Source organism: Hemitrygon akajei, chromosome 2 (genome assembly GCF_048418815.1).
Source record: "Hemitrygon akajei chromosome 2, sHemAka1.3, whole genome shotgun sequence".
Classification (NCBI taxonomy): domain Eukaryota; kingdom Metazoa; phylum Chordata; class Chondrichthyes; order Myliobatiformes; family Dasyatidae; genus Hemitrygon; species Hemitrygon akajei.
This window is the reverse complement of record NC_133125.1, coordinates 161,876,180-161,889,133: the sequence shown is the minus strand read 5'-3', so window position 1 is coordinate 161,889,133 and position 12,954 is coordinate 161,876,180. Positions and strand designations below refer to the sequence as shown.

The 12,954-nt window shown below is 43.4% G+C and overlaps 1 protein-coding gene and 1 long non-coding RNA gene across 3 annotated transcripts in view; one reads left to right on the top strand and one right to left on the bottom strand.

The window, feature by feature from the left end:
* LOC140717421 (uncharacterized) overlaps positions 1-8,758 on the bottom strand; it is a 29,691-nt gene extending 20,933 nt beyond the window's left edge. For both annotated transcript variants that reach the window (XR_012096540.1, XR_012096541.1), the window contains exons 1-2: positions 8,623-8,758; positions 5,286-5,357 (exon numbers count right to left, since the gene is read on the bottom strand). This is a non-coding gene — a long non-coding RNA (uncharacterized lncRNA). The remainder of the gene's footprint in view (positions 1-5,285; positions 5,358-8,622) is intronic.
* The window catches only part of LOC140717414 (uncharacterized), a 37,708-nt gene continuing 33,460 nt past the window's right edge, over positions 8,707-12,954 (top strand). Inside the window, exons 1-3 of the mRNA XM_073030966.1 lie at positions 8,707-8,845; positions 10,657-10,969; positions 11,380-11,491. Coding sequence (XP_072887067.1) covers positions 11,440-11,491 — 52 coding nt within the window. The 5' untranslated portion in view covers positions 8,707-8,845; positions 10,657-10,969; positions 11,380-11,439. The remainder of the gene's footprint in view (positions 8,846-10,656; positions 10,970-11,379; positions 11,492-12,954) is intronic.

The following is a 12,954-nucleotide window of genomic DNA, read 5'->3' as shown; positions in this document are numbered from 1 at the left end:
CAAGTTTATGATCAGAATTATACATCCACAGTACAGACATGTCAAACATACTTCAACATGAACTTAAAGAGGCGTAAATTATACATCCCTGAGTAACAAAACTAAACTTGACACATCTTGATATGGTAGTAGTCTCGAAGTCAGAGGAAGACGAATGTGTTGCGCAGTTAACGTCTGTGGGCACGCATATGACATCTGAGGCTGAAGTCCGAAGCACAGATGTGGTCGCAGATGGGGCAAGGAGCACCGCATGTTGGGGCAGGAGCGGACACCTTCCTGTGTCTTTCTTGACTCGCCTTGAGATAGATAGATAGATAGATACTTTATTCATCCCCATGGGGAAATTCAACTTTTTTTTCCAATGTCCCATACACCTGTTGTAGCAAAACTAATAACATACAATACTTAACTCAGTAAAAAAAATATGATATGCATCTAAATCACTATCTCAAAAAGCATTAATAATAGCTTTTAAAAAGTTCTTAAGTCCTGGCGGTTGAATTGTAAAGCCTAATGGCATTGGGGAGTATTGATCTCTTCATCCTGTCTGAGGAGCATTGCATCAATAGTAACCTGTCGCTGAAACTGCTTCTCTGTCTCTGGATGGTGCTATGTAGAGGATGTTCAGAGTTTTCCATAATTGACCGTAGCCTACTCAGCGCCCTTCGCTCAGCTACCGATGTTAAACTCTCCAGTACTTTGCCCACGACAGAGCCCGCCTTCCTTACCAGCTTATTAAGACGTGAGGCGCTGCATGCGCCAGTTGGCTTGGAAGTTGTTTGCTGCCTTGGAGCATAGATTGCACCACTTGGACCGATCAGCAGCAGTGAGTTCAAGATCGCGGGGCTGGAGTTTGGCCCACTTAAGGTCTGACTTGAGGTTGTCCTTGTACCTCTTCCTTGGGCGACCTTGGGCACGATTGCCCTGCTCCAGTTCTCCGTAGAACAACTGACGCGGCATTCTAGACTCATCCATGCGGATCACCTGGCCGGTCCATCTGAGCTGAGCCTTCAAAACCTTGGCCTCAATGCTTGTGGAATTGGCTCGGTCCAGGACTGTCAGGTTGGAGATACGGTCTTGCCAGCGGATTCGCATGATTGATCGCTGAGCGCGATTGTGGAATTGTTCAAGCTGTTTGACATGTCTGCGATACAGTGCCCAGGTTTCACAGCCAGATAGAAGTGATGAGACCACAACAGCATTGTAAACCTTCAGTTTAGTGGCGAGGCGAATGTCTTTGTGCTGCAGAACTTTGACCCAGAGCCTTCCGAGTGCCTGGCTTGCTTTCTGGATCCTTGACGTGATTTCTTTATCAAGGGCACTGTCGCTGGAGATGGTACTCCCCAGGCATTTGAAGTTGTCAATGTTCCGTAGCTGTGTGTCATCGATGGTGATGCATGGCTGTGGCGGGGTGCTGTTAGGTGCCGGCTGCAGGAGGACCTCTGTTTTACCGAGGCTGATTGTCAAGCCGAACAATTTAGATGCGGCGGAGAATCTGCTGACCATCGTTTGTAGGTGGTCCTCTTGGTGCGCCATGAGTGCGCAGTCATCTGCAAAGAGCGCCTCAATGAACAGCTTTCGGAGGGTTTTTGTGTGTGCTGCAAGGCGACGTAGGTCAAAGTGTGACCCATCCAGGCGGTATTTGATAAAAAATGCCCAGGTTTAGGTTTTTGACGGCATGCATTAGTATCTGAGTGAAAAAAAGGTTGAAAAGTACTGGTGCAAGCGCACAGCCCTGCGAGCGCATTTGGAGATGTCAAATTTCTCGTTAGGTTCGTCAGCTGAGAGAATCTCTCCAGTCATGTTGTCATGGAAGAGGCGTATGAGGTTGATGAACTGTGGAGGGCAGCCAAGTTTCCCGAGGATTATCCGCGAGGCTTCTCTGTTGACAGTATCAAACGCTTTACTCAGATCAATGAAGACAAAGTACAAGTTCATGTTCTGCTCCAGGCATTTCTCCTGCATTTGTCTAACAGTGAAGATCATATCCACAGTACTGCGTTTAGGCCGAAAGCCGCATTGCGATTCTGGGAGGGTTCCTTCGGATACTGTTAAAATAAGTCTATTAAGGATGATGCGAGTCAGGATTTTGCCAGCGATGGAGAGTAGGGAGATGCCCCTGTAGTTCCCACAGTCTGTGTGTGGGCCTTTGTTTCTGTAAAGGGTGACTATTGCAGTATCCCATTACTTCCTCTTCCCAGATACTGACCAGGACGTCCTGCAATGCTTCGAGTGACTCCTGGTTGAGGGCTTTGTACAGTTCTGCGGGAATACCATCCTTGCCTGGTGCTTTGCCACAGCTCATCTGTTTGATGGCTGTGTGACCTCGGTCAGGGAGGGGGGTTGTTGAGGTGCTCATGGACTGGGCTCTGGGGAATCTGGTCGAGTACTGACTGGCCGACAGTGGAGGGGCGGTTCAGGAGCTGACTGACGTGTTCCTTCCAGCTGGTGTTGATGCCCTTTTTGTCCTTGATAAGCGAGGATCCATCTGCAGAAAGCAGAGGAGCTATGCTTGACTTTAAGGGACCAAAGACAGACTTGATGGCATTGAAGAACTGCTTGGTGCTGTTTGTGTCAGCATAGTGCTGAACCTCATCCACCTTCTTATTCCACCATGTGTTGCACGTTATATGGATTTCCCTTTGAGCGAGTGCCTAATAGGACCTGAATCTGTCCTTTCAGCAGGTGGAGTTCGGGTCATCCTGCCATTCTTTGAATGCCTTGTTCTTCTTGGTGAGTAGGTCATCGATGGTGGTGCTATTCTCATTGAACCAATCTTGCTGGGTGCACTTTCTGCGGCCTAGGGTTTTGCCATTTCAGTTATAGCATTTTGAAGTGGTTCCATTTCTGTATTGGTTTACCCGTGAGTGGCTGGTTTGTTGATAGTTTCTATTTAAGAGTATTTTCAAATTCGCGTAGACACGAAGGATGCTGAAGTTTGGAGGTGTTAAAGGATGGCCTAATGCCTTTGGACGCTTTTTGTGAGATTGAACTATGTATAGCTTAAGGGTGGTGCGGAGGAGTCTGTGGTCTGTCCAACACTCTGCTCCTCGCATGGCTCAAGTAATGATTATGTCTCAAATGTCATGTTGACGGGCAATGTCATAATCGATCAGATGCCATTGTTTGGATCTAGGGTGCATCCGTGTTGTCTTGAATTTGTTGGCCATTCTGAACACTGTGTTTGTGATAGTGAGGTCATACTCTTCACATTTGCTCAGAAGCAGAAGGCCATTGCTGTTCATCTTCCCGACTCCGTGTCTGCCAAGCACTCCACTCCACTGATCATGGTCTTGGCGGACTTGGGCATTGAAATCTCCCAGCAAGATCAGCTTATCACTGGCCGGCACTGAGCGCTGGATGGAGTCAAGGTCAGCGTAAAACTGCTCTATGGTTTCAGTAGGGCTGGTCAGGGTGGGGACATAGGCACTAATGATGGTTGCATGTCGGTTTTGGCTGAGGGGCAGACGTAGCTTCATCAATCTTTCGCTGATGCCAACAGGCAGGTCGGGGAGCTGTTTCATCAGGGTTCTCCTTATGGCGAAGCCCACTCTGTGGATCCTGTCTTCGTTCTGCACCCTTCCTCTCCAGAAGAAGTCGTAGCCGCTAGCAAGCTCAGTGATGGATCACAATAACCTATCCCTCAACATCAGCAAGATGAAGGAATTGGTGGTTGACTTCAGAAGGAGTAGTGGACCGCACGACCCCATCTACATCGGTGGTGCGCAGATGGAACAGGTCAAAAGCTTTAATTTCCTCAGGCCGAATATCACAAATTACCTGACTTGGTCTAACCAAGCAGAGTCCATTGCCAAGAAGGCCCACCAGCGCCTTTACTTCCTGAGAAAGCTGAAGAAATTTGGCCTGTCCCCTAAAACCCTCACTAATTTTTATAGATGCACCGTAGAAAGCATTCTTCTAGGGTGCATCACAACCTGGTATAGAAGTTGTCCTGTCCAAGACCGGAAGAAGCTGCAGAAGATCGTGAACATAGCCCAGCACATCACACAAACCAATATTCCATCCTTGGACTCACTTTACACCACACGCTGTCGGAGCAGTGCTGCCAGGATAATCAAGGACGTGACCCACCCAACCAACACACTTTTTGTCCCTCTTCCCTCCGGGAGAAGGTTCAGGAGCTTGAAGATACGTACGGCCAGATTTGGGAACAGCTTCTTTCCAACTGTGATAAGACTGCTGAACAGATCCTGACCCGGATCTGGGCTGTACCTTCCAAATGTCCAGACCTGACTTGCACAAACTACTTTCCCTTTTCTATTTTCTTATTATGATTTATAATTTAAATTTTTATTATATTTACTTCAATTTGTACTCCAGGGAGCACGAAGCACAGAATCAAATATCGCTGTGATGATTGTACGCTCTAGTATCAATTGTTTGGTGACAATAAAGTAAAGTATAAGCATCATCTTCAAAATATTACATATTGCAGAAAGGCTCCTGCAGATTGGATGGAAACAAACATGACCAATTTAAGTGAGACCAGAAGGTAAGGAAGTCCTGACTTGTCAACTTGACATCAGTATTTGGGAAAATGTTGGGATATATCAAGTACGCAATATTATTCTGGTGGAAAATAAGCAGAATCATCGTGGTCATCAAGAAAGGGAAATCAGATGTTTCCAGCAAACAATGTACCATAAAGTTGGCTGTTTGCCCATCTTTGTTTCTCCCTGATTCTGTTGTGTTTCTTTCTATCTACTGTGAATACCCTCAAGGAAATGAATCTCAAGATAGAACATTGTGACACAGAACACAGAACATAGAAATTTACAGCACTTTACAGGCCCTTCAGCCCATTATGTTGTGCAGGCCACGTAACCTACTCTAGACACTCCCTAGAATTTCCCTAGTGCATAGCCCTCTGTTTTTCTAAGCTCCATGTACCTACCTAAGAGTCTCTTAAGAGACCCTGTTGTATCCACTGCCGGCAGTGGCCGTCCGTGCACCCACCACCCTCTGTGTGAAAAATTGACCCCTGATATACCCTCGGTACCTATTTCCAAACACCTTAAAACTGTGCCCACTCATGTTAGCCATTTCAGCCCTGGGGAAAAGACTCTGGCTATCCACATGATCAATGATCCTTATCATCTTATACACCTCCATCAAGTCACCTCTCATCCTCCGTCGCTCCAAGGAGAAAAGGCCAAGTTCACTCAACCTATTCTATTAAGGTACACCCTCCAATTCAGGCAACATTCTTGCAAGTATATGGACTTTGATAATATATTTACTTTAAACTTTGAAATTGAACTTACCATTGGATGTGGTGTTTAAAGTCTCAGACAGGTTAGTGAACAAGTTTACAGCTCATTGGAATTGTGGGGAACCTGATGAAAGAGGATTCACAAATGATATTCAGAATCATCTTTGACTTCTGTTAATCTACATAATCTTAATCTACATATCTCTTAGTCTGCATAAAATAAAGTAATTGACATTCATAAAGGAAAACCCAGGGGATTGCAAATATTTGGAATTCACTGTTTCTTGCATTAAAAATTGTGAATTTTTTGATATTAAAGGGAAACAAGCGATTTGTGGGCCCCGGGTGCATCAGGCATGATCATTCTTTCTTTTTCAATCTTTTTATTAAATTTTAAATACGTATACATAGCAATCATAATAGTACAAAGAGAGTGGGAATACATTATTGGTGATTAACACATGTGAATATAAACTACAGGTAACAAGATATACTTCGCTTCCCAAACTCTTAATATAAACATGATATGAAAAAATAACAAGATGTCAAAGAAAAAGAAAACCCAAATTGAAATATCGAAAACTAAAATAAACTGAACTAAACAAGACTAAACTAAACTACACAAAGCTGGGCTGTTTTATCACGTCGGATATAATCATTAATGTCTTCAACTCCGCTCCTCTACCTATATTTAAGTTTAATACAAAGGAATCGAAAAAGGTCGAGTTACATTCTATGAAAGTGTTGAATAATAGGCCTCCAAGTTTCTTCAAATTTAAGCAAAGGATGAAAAGTAACACTTCTAATTTTTAATAAGTTTAAATAAGATATAGGTTGGAAAAACCATTGAGATGTAGTCGGAGGATTAATCTCTTTCCAATTCAATAAAATGGATCTTCTAGCCATTAATGTAGCAAATGCAATCATCCGACGAGTTGAAGAGGGTAAATCCATCATTGGTAAACCAAAAATTGTGGTAATAGGATGAGGTTGTAAATCAATACGCAAAACTGTAGAAATAGTATCAAAAATGTCTTTCCAATATTTTTCCAAAAGAGGGCAAAACCAAAACGTATGAGTCAAAGAGGCTACCTCAGAATGACATCTGTCACAGAGAGGACTTATATGAGAGTAAGAGCGAGCTAATTTATCTTTAGACATCTGGGCCCTATGCACCACCATAAATTGTATCAATGTATGTTTAGCACATACAGAGGAAAAGTTAACTAATTGGAAAATTTTCTCCCATTTCTCTATAGGTAAGGAAAGCTCTCCCATTCATTTTAAATTTTATCAGATATACCTGACTGTATTTTCATAATCATATCATAAATAATTGCTATTAAACCCTTTTGTCAGGGTTTAAACCTAATTTTATTTTCCCTGATATCAGTTAGATGTGAAATCGGAAAAGTAGGTTGCATAGTATTCAAAAAATCTCTGATTTGTAAATATCTAAAAAAAAATGGGAACTGGGCAAATGCTCATATTATTTTTGCACAAGAAACTCATGTGAGGAAAGAGGATAATCAGCATTTTTTTTAGAGTTTGGAAGGACCAGCAATACCATTCAAACTCTCTGGATAAAATGCAAGCAGTTTCTATTGTTATTATTAGCCCAAAATTTATATCTTGGATTAAACTGATATATCATACCCTTTCGGATTTGGTACTTACCAATAATCTAAGATCTCCCTTTTTTCAGTTGTTTTGTGCTACTAGTATTGGAGTATAAAATATTATGGAGTATAAAACTTGTATTATTTGCTGTGTAACCAAAACTATGTGAAATGCTAAAGACAATGGTGTGTTAATATATGCTAATGAGAGGTAGCTAAGAGAGGTAGTCAGCTTTGAAGTTTGCTATATGCTCTGCATGTATCCAGTTGAATGTAGACGACAATGGTGTGGTAATGAGAGGTAGCTAAGAGATGTTTTGCTTTGAACTTGTTTGTTGTGTAACCAAAGCTATGTAGTCAGCCTTGATGTAGATTATGTAGTTTGAACTTGTTATTTGAAATCTTAAGAATGTAGGAGACAATGGTGTGTTAATAAGAGGTAGCTAAGAGATGTAGACTAGAACATGAATAAGTCAATAGGTAGAAACAATAGGGACAAGATAGTACGTGTGATATGCAACTATAGCAACTGGTCCAGGAGATAGCTTTATAAAGCTGCTGTGTCCGAGAATCGGTAGACAATCAGCGACTAGCTCAATGACTGTCTCAGCTTTGATTTGCAAATTAAAGTTTAACCCTTCTTGAAGAATCTTCTGCGTCTCCTGGTCATTTGTAAGGCACGAAAAACCACGACACTAGGCAAGATTGTCCTCTTAGTCCATTGCTATTTGATATTGCTCTGGAACCTTTAGCTTTTGCTATTCGCGACTCACCTGATATACTTGGCATTACCCGTGGGAATGGGACACATAGGTTATCATTATATGCAGATGATTTCCTACTATAGATTTCTAATTGTGTGAAATCCATTCCTGCAGTTATATCCCTGCTCGCTCAGTTCTGTAACTTTTCTGGTTATGAACTGAGTCTTAATAAGAGTGATCTCTTCCCATTCAATATGCAGGTTCCAATTTATAGACATTTACCATTCAGATTGGTTACGGACTATTTAACTTATCTGGGTGTTAGAATTACTATAAAGCACAAGGATTTATTTAAGGTTAATTGTTTATCTTTAATATACCAGGTTAAACAATTGCTCACTAAATGGTCCTTACTGTCTTTATCACTGATTGGTCTAATCAATGATATTAAGATGATTATTCTACCTAAATTTTTATATCTTTTTCAAGCAGTACCAATCTTTATTTCTAAATCCTTTTTTGATACTATTGACTCTAAAATTTCTTCATACATACGGCAGAATAAAAATCCTAGGTTAAGTAAAAAATACTTACAGAAGCCTAAAAAGGATGGTGGTTTGGCATTGCCGAATTTAAGATTTTTTTACTGGGCAAATAATATCCGATATTTAATATTTTGGACACAGGATTTGGATATAATTCCAAGTCCACAATAGGTTAACCTTGAATGTAAATCCGTACAAGGGTTTTCATTGGTTTCCATTTTAGGGACTTTGCTTCCCTTTGTTTTTTCTAAATTGAACAAACAAAATGGTTAATCCAATAATTAAATATACATAACGAATATGGTTTCAATTTCGTAAATTTTTTGGCTTGAGCAAATTTATTCTATCAGGCCCTATTATATCTAATTTTGTTTTCAACCCTTTGTTATGGATCAAGCCTTAATTTGCCCAGGCATGATCTAAGGGAATGACTGAGCAGCATCGAGATATGATTTATCACGAATGTACCATAATGGAGTTAATTAAGTAACTTTCAGTTTCATATTTAATGTGAACCGCACCCTGGTGTTTTTCATTTCCTGTCGATGTTTGTTCCTCTCTCCAGTGTCCAGTCCGCTCGGTGCTCGCCAGTCGGTGTCTCGGTCCCGGCGGGTTTGAGGTGTCGGTTGGGGTAACCGGAGACTCTGGAAACGTCCCTCAATACACTGGGAGTTTCGGCTCCTGCTCAGCTCCCGGTCGTGTGGTTACTCGTTCTCCAGTTCGTGTTCGTTGTGGCTCACGAAGGTGAGGCGCCGGGGCCGGAATGCGCGGTGGTTCACAGAGGACGTGGGAAGTCAGAAGTCTGGTGACTTCGGGAATGTTCTCTGCTTTCCCGGAGTCCTTGACGATGTTGGGTGGAGCAGAAACGTCTTGTGGGGGACGTGGTCTTTCTGAACTCCGGCTGTGTCAGAGAGAGAGGGGGGTTGGTGTTCGTGATATTGTTTAGATCAGAGTCACAGGATGATGGAGCAGTAAACGAGGCCTCTCTGCCCGTCATCAGGGTTTATTACTTTGGAGTGTGGGTGTCACTAGATTTATTGGGGAGCCCCTTTGGGACTGTGGAATTGACAGCATTGTTTGATGCCTCTTAAAGTATAAGTTGTGAATGGAAAGCATGCCTGTGAGAGGTGCGTCTTGTACCAGAAGGGGAACTGTACACACTTCACTCATCTACAGGAGCAGCTTCAAGCAGTTTGAAGTCCAGATCTTGGAGCTGGAGAACTCTGATGTTTCAGTGAGGTCGGGGGAGCTGTGGTAGCAGTTTTGTGGTGGTTACCCAACTGTAGGTTGGGAGTGAGCTCGAGCCCCTCCACTCCATCTGCCAAAAGCCAAATTTCCCAGTGAACAAACATTTTAATTCTGATCATCATTCCTGATCTGACATGTTGGTCTTTGGCCTCCTCTTTTGCCACAATGAGGCCATTCAGGGTGGAGAATAAACCTCATATTCTGCCTGGATAGTCTCCTGCTTCTCCCCTTTCTCCCATGGTCCACTCTCCTTTCCTATCAGTTTCCTTCTTCTTCAGCATTTTGCCTTTCCCACACACCTGGTTTCACCTGTCACCTTCTAGGTAGTCCTCCTTCCCCTCCCCTCCTTATAATTCTGGTATGTTTCCCCTTCCTTTCCAGCCCTGAAGAAGAGTCTCAGCCTGAGACGGTGACTCTTTATTCTTTTCCACGGCTGTGGCATTCCTCCAGCATTTCGTGTGTGTTGCTCTGGATTTCCAGAATCTCTTGTGTGTATAGATTGAGGGTGTGTCTGCAGAGAAGGAATGGGTGGGAGCTGAGTGTGTGGATGAAGATAAGAAACCGCAAAAGCTGAAAACATTCACGAGGACATGAAAAGATAAGGGAGTTGGAATTGGCCACTCAGCCCTTCAGGGATGTGACAGTTATTTTCCAGGGCAGAGGGAGTGCAGCACTGACAGTGGAGCCCTCCAGAGGAGACGTAAAACCAAGGCCTCACCTGCCCACAGAGCTGGCTGCAGTGCTCATCTGGCCCCAGTCTGAAGGACAGAAGGTTCTGCCACCCTGGCCATTAGTCAAAGCCACTTTGTATCAGAAAAAAGTTACCTGGTGCACACACTTATGTTGTAAATGTAGGTAGGTGCCCTGAATGGGCTTCTAGGGGAGGTGACAGAAGCAGATAGGATAGCGACACTTGGACAGGCGCATGAATAGGCAGGGAATGGAGAAGTATAGATCATATACATGCAGATGGGGTTAGTTTAGCCAGCCAGCATTCATCAGCATATGACTGCAAATAGATGGGATTATTGGTACTCTGTTCCACTTTATTAGGCTCCTACTGTACCTAGTGAAGTGTCCACTTAGTATATGGCTGTAGACTTCTGCTGCTGTAACACATCTTCTGGTTCAACAGGTTGTGTGTTCTGTACGGCACTGTCGTTACGTGTGGTTATTTGAATTACTGTCTGCTTGTACCTGTCTGACCGTTCTCCTCCGACCTCTCTCATTAATAATCTGTGTTTACCCACAGAGCAGCAGCTCATTGGATGGTTTTTGTTTATTGCAACATTCTTTTTTTACTCTAGAGACTGTTCTGCGTGAAAATCTCAGGGGGATCGGTGGTTTCTGAGATACTCAAACCACCCCATCTGGCACCATCCATGGTCAAAGTCACTTGGATCGCTTTTCTTCACCACACCGTTCTGATGGTTTGGTCTGCACAACAACTGAACCTCTGGACCATGAGCCGACATCATCACGTCCATTTCAGTCACTCTCTCTATACCTACTACCATCACGTGGGATATACATACGCGTGAGAAGGTGTCCCACCAGGCTCAAAGGAAGATTCAATCACACTGTGATAGAGCTCTTCAAAGGACATATTGTACAATAAAGGTAAACTCATACCCTCACAATTTACCTTATTGTATCCCTTGCACCTCATTGTCTATCTGCACTGTACTTTTTCTGTTATTCTGGATTCTGTTTTCTGTTTGTACGACCTCAATGTACTTGTGTATGGAATGATCTGTCTAGTGGCATGCAAACAAAGGTTTTCACTGTATGTTCGCTAATCTGACAATAATAATTACCCAAATAACAAGCCCACACACCAACATCCTTTTCATTTATTCTGATACATCCTGCCACATCCACAGCAGTGCATGCATCCGCAATCCCTACAATCCTTCACCATCTCCTTCCCCATCGCTGCAGGCCTCCCTTCCTCAGCTCCCCCTTTTCTGCTGCTGAAGCCTGGTCCACCATTGCCTCTAATATCTTCTCTCTTGTCATTTTGCCCACAGTGTCCAGAGCACAGGAGGTCTACAAAGTTGGTTGTGCCCCACCTGACGGCAGTTTGCAGAATGAACAGTCCCATTCTACTGCTGGTGTTGGCTGTCTTTGCAAAGATCACGTGTGAGTAATGGTGATGAGTGTCTGAGCCTCAGTGGCACTGTTGCTTCCTGCTGAATGTTAGGCCCGCAGTCATGGAGAGAGACAGCTCAGAACCAGGCCATTCAGCCCATTACCCAGAAGAGCATAGATCAGGACTGAAGGCAGCCCAACGGATGCACGAGGCTAATTCATGGGGTGATCTGGTTGTTAAAAGAGACGAGACAGCTTGGAGTTTAGATCTTATCAAGGGGTGATCTTATTGAAGCATACAAGCTCCTGAAGGTGCTTGATGTGGTAGATATTCACTACAGAGAGAGTCGCATCGATCGTGGTAATCAGTAGGGAGTTTTGTAAGCTGCTCTGCAATGGGATTTTCCAAATCCCCACCCTTTTTAATCCCAAATCCTTACTTTTTTTCATGATGCACAATTGTTACATTCAATTTAAATTTACAATGTATGTGTGGAAAGGAGATTTATTTTCCTGCAGGCACTTGCAGGAAAAAAGAACTGAAATGGAGTTTTATGAAAACTCATACATAAACAAACACAGACTGACAAACAACTGTTGTGCAAAACAAGGCAAACTGTCTAAATAAAAAAGGTATTGAGAACATGGCACCATAACATGTAGGAGCTGCATCAGGCCTCTCGACCCATCGGGTCTGCTCTGCCAGTCAATCATGGCTGATTTATTGTCCCTCCCAAGCCTATCCTTCCACCATCTCCCTGTAACCTTTGAAGCCTTCACTAGTTATGAGCTTTAAATATACCCAATGACTTGGCCTGCACAGACGTCTGTGGTAATGAATTGCACAGGTTTACCACCCTCTGGCTAAATGAATTCCTCCTCATCGCTGTCCGGATGGGCCATCCTACTATTCTGAGGCTGTGTCCTATGATCCTAGTGCTCCCCCCCCCCCCCATTATAGGAAACATCCTCTCCATATTCACTCTATCTCAGCCTTTCAGTATTTGATAGGTTTCAGTGAGATCCCCTGCTCATTCTTCTAAACTCCAGAAAGTACAGGCCCAGTTGTGAAGGGTTCACTCCACTATCAGTTCAGTACATTCCCTTATGAGGTATCAGTGTCACATAATGAATTGCCTGAGAGCCAATCCCTCCGTGATCAGTGGTGCAGAATCCTGGACTGCGGTCCTTCCCCACTGAGGCCTTGCATTGGCCACACTCAGCTACAGTGCAATCCTGCAGCTTGGAAAGCGCCAGTCGCAGTATTCCTTCACGGATATCTTGTCCTGGTGGAAGATAAACAAGTCACAGGCAGAGCAAAGGGCACCTTACACTAAGTTAATGATATCCCGCCAGCACTTGGCACCTGTCCCAGTGCGTTTCTGGGAAGGGCCCTATAGATAAGAATCCTCTATTGACACAGCTGCGGGGGATGAAATGAGAAAAGAGCTATTGGACATTTTTTTGCAGATAATATTTTGAAAATTCAAAAATAAATAAATCAACAAATTCAT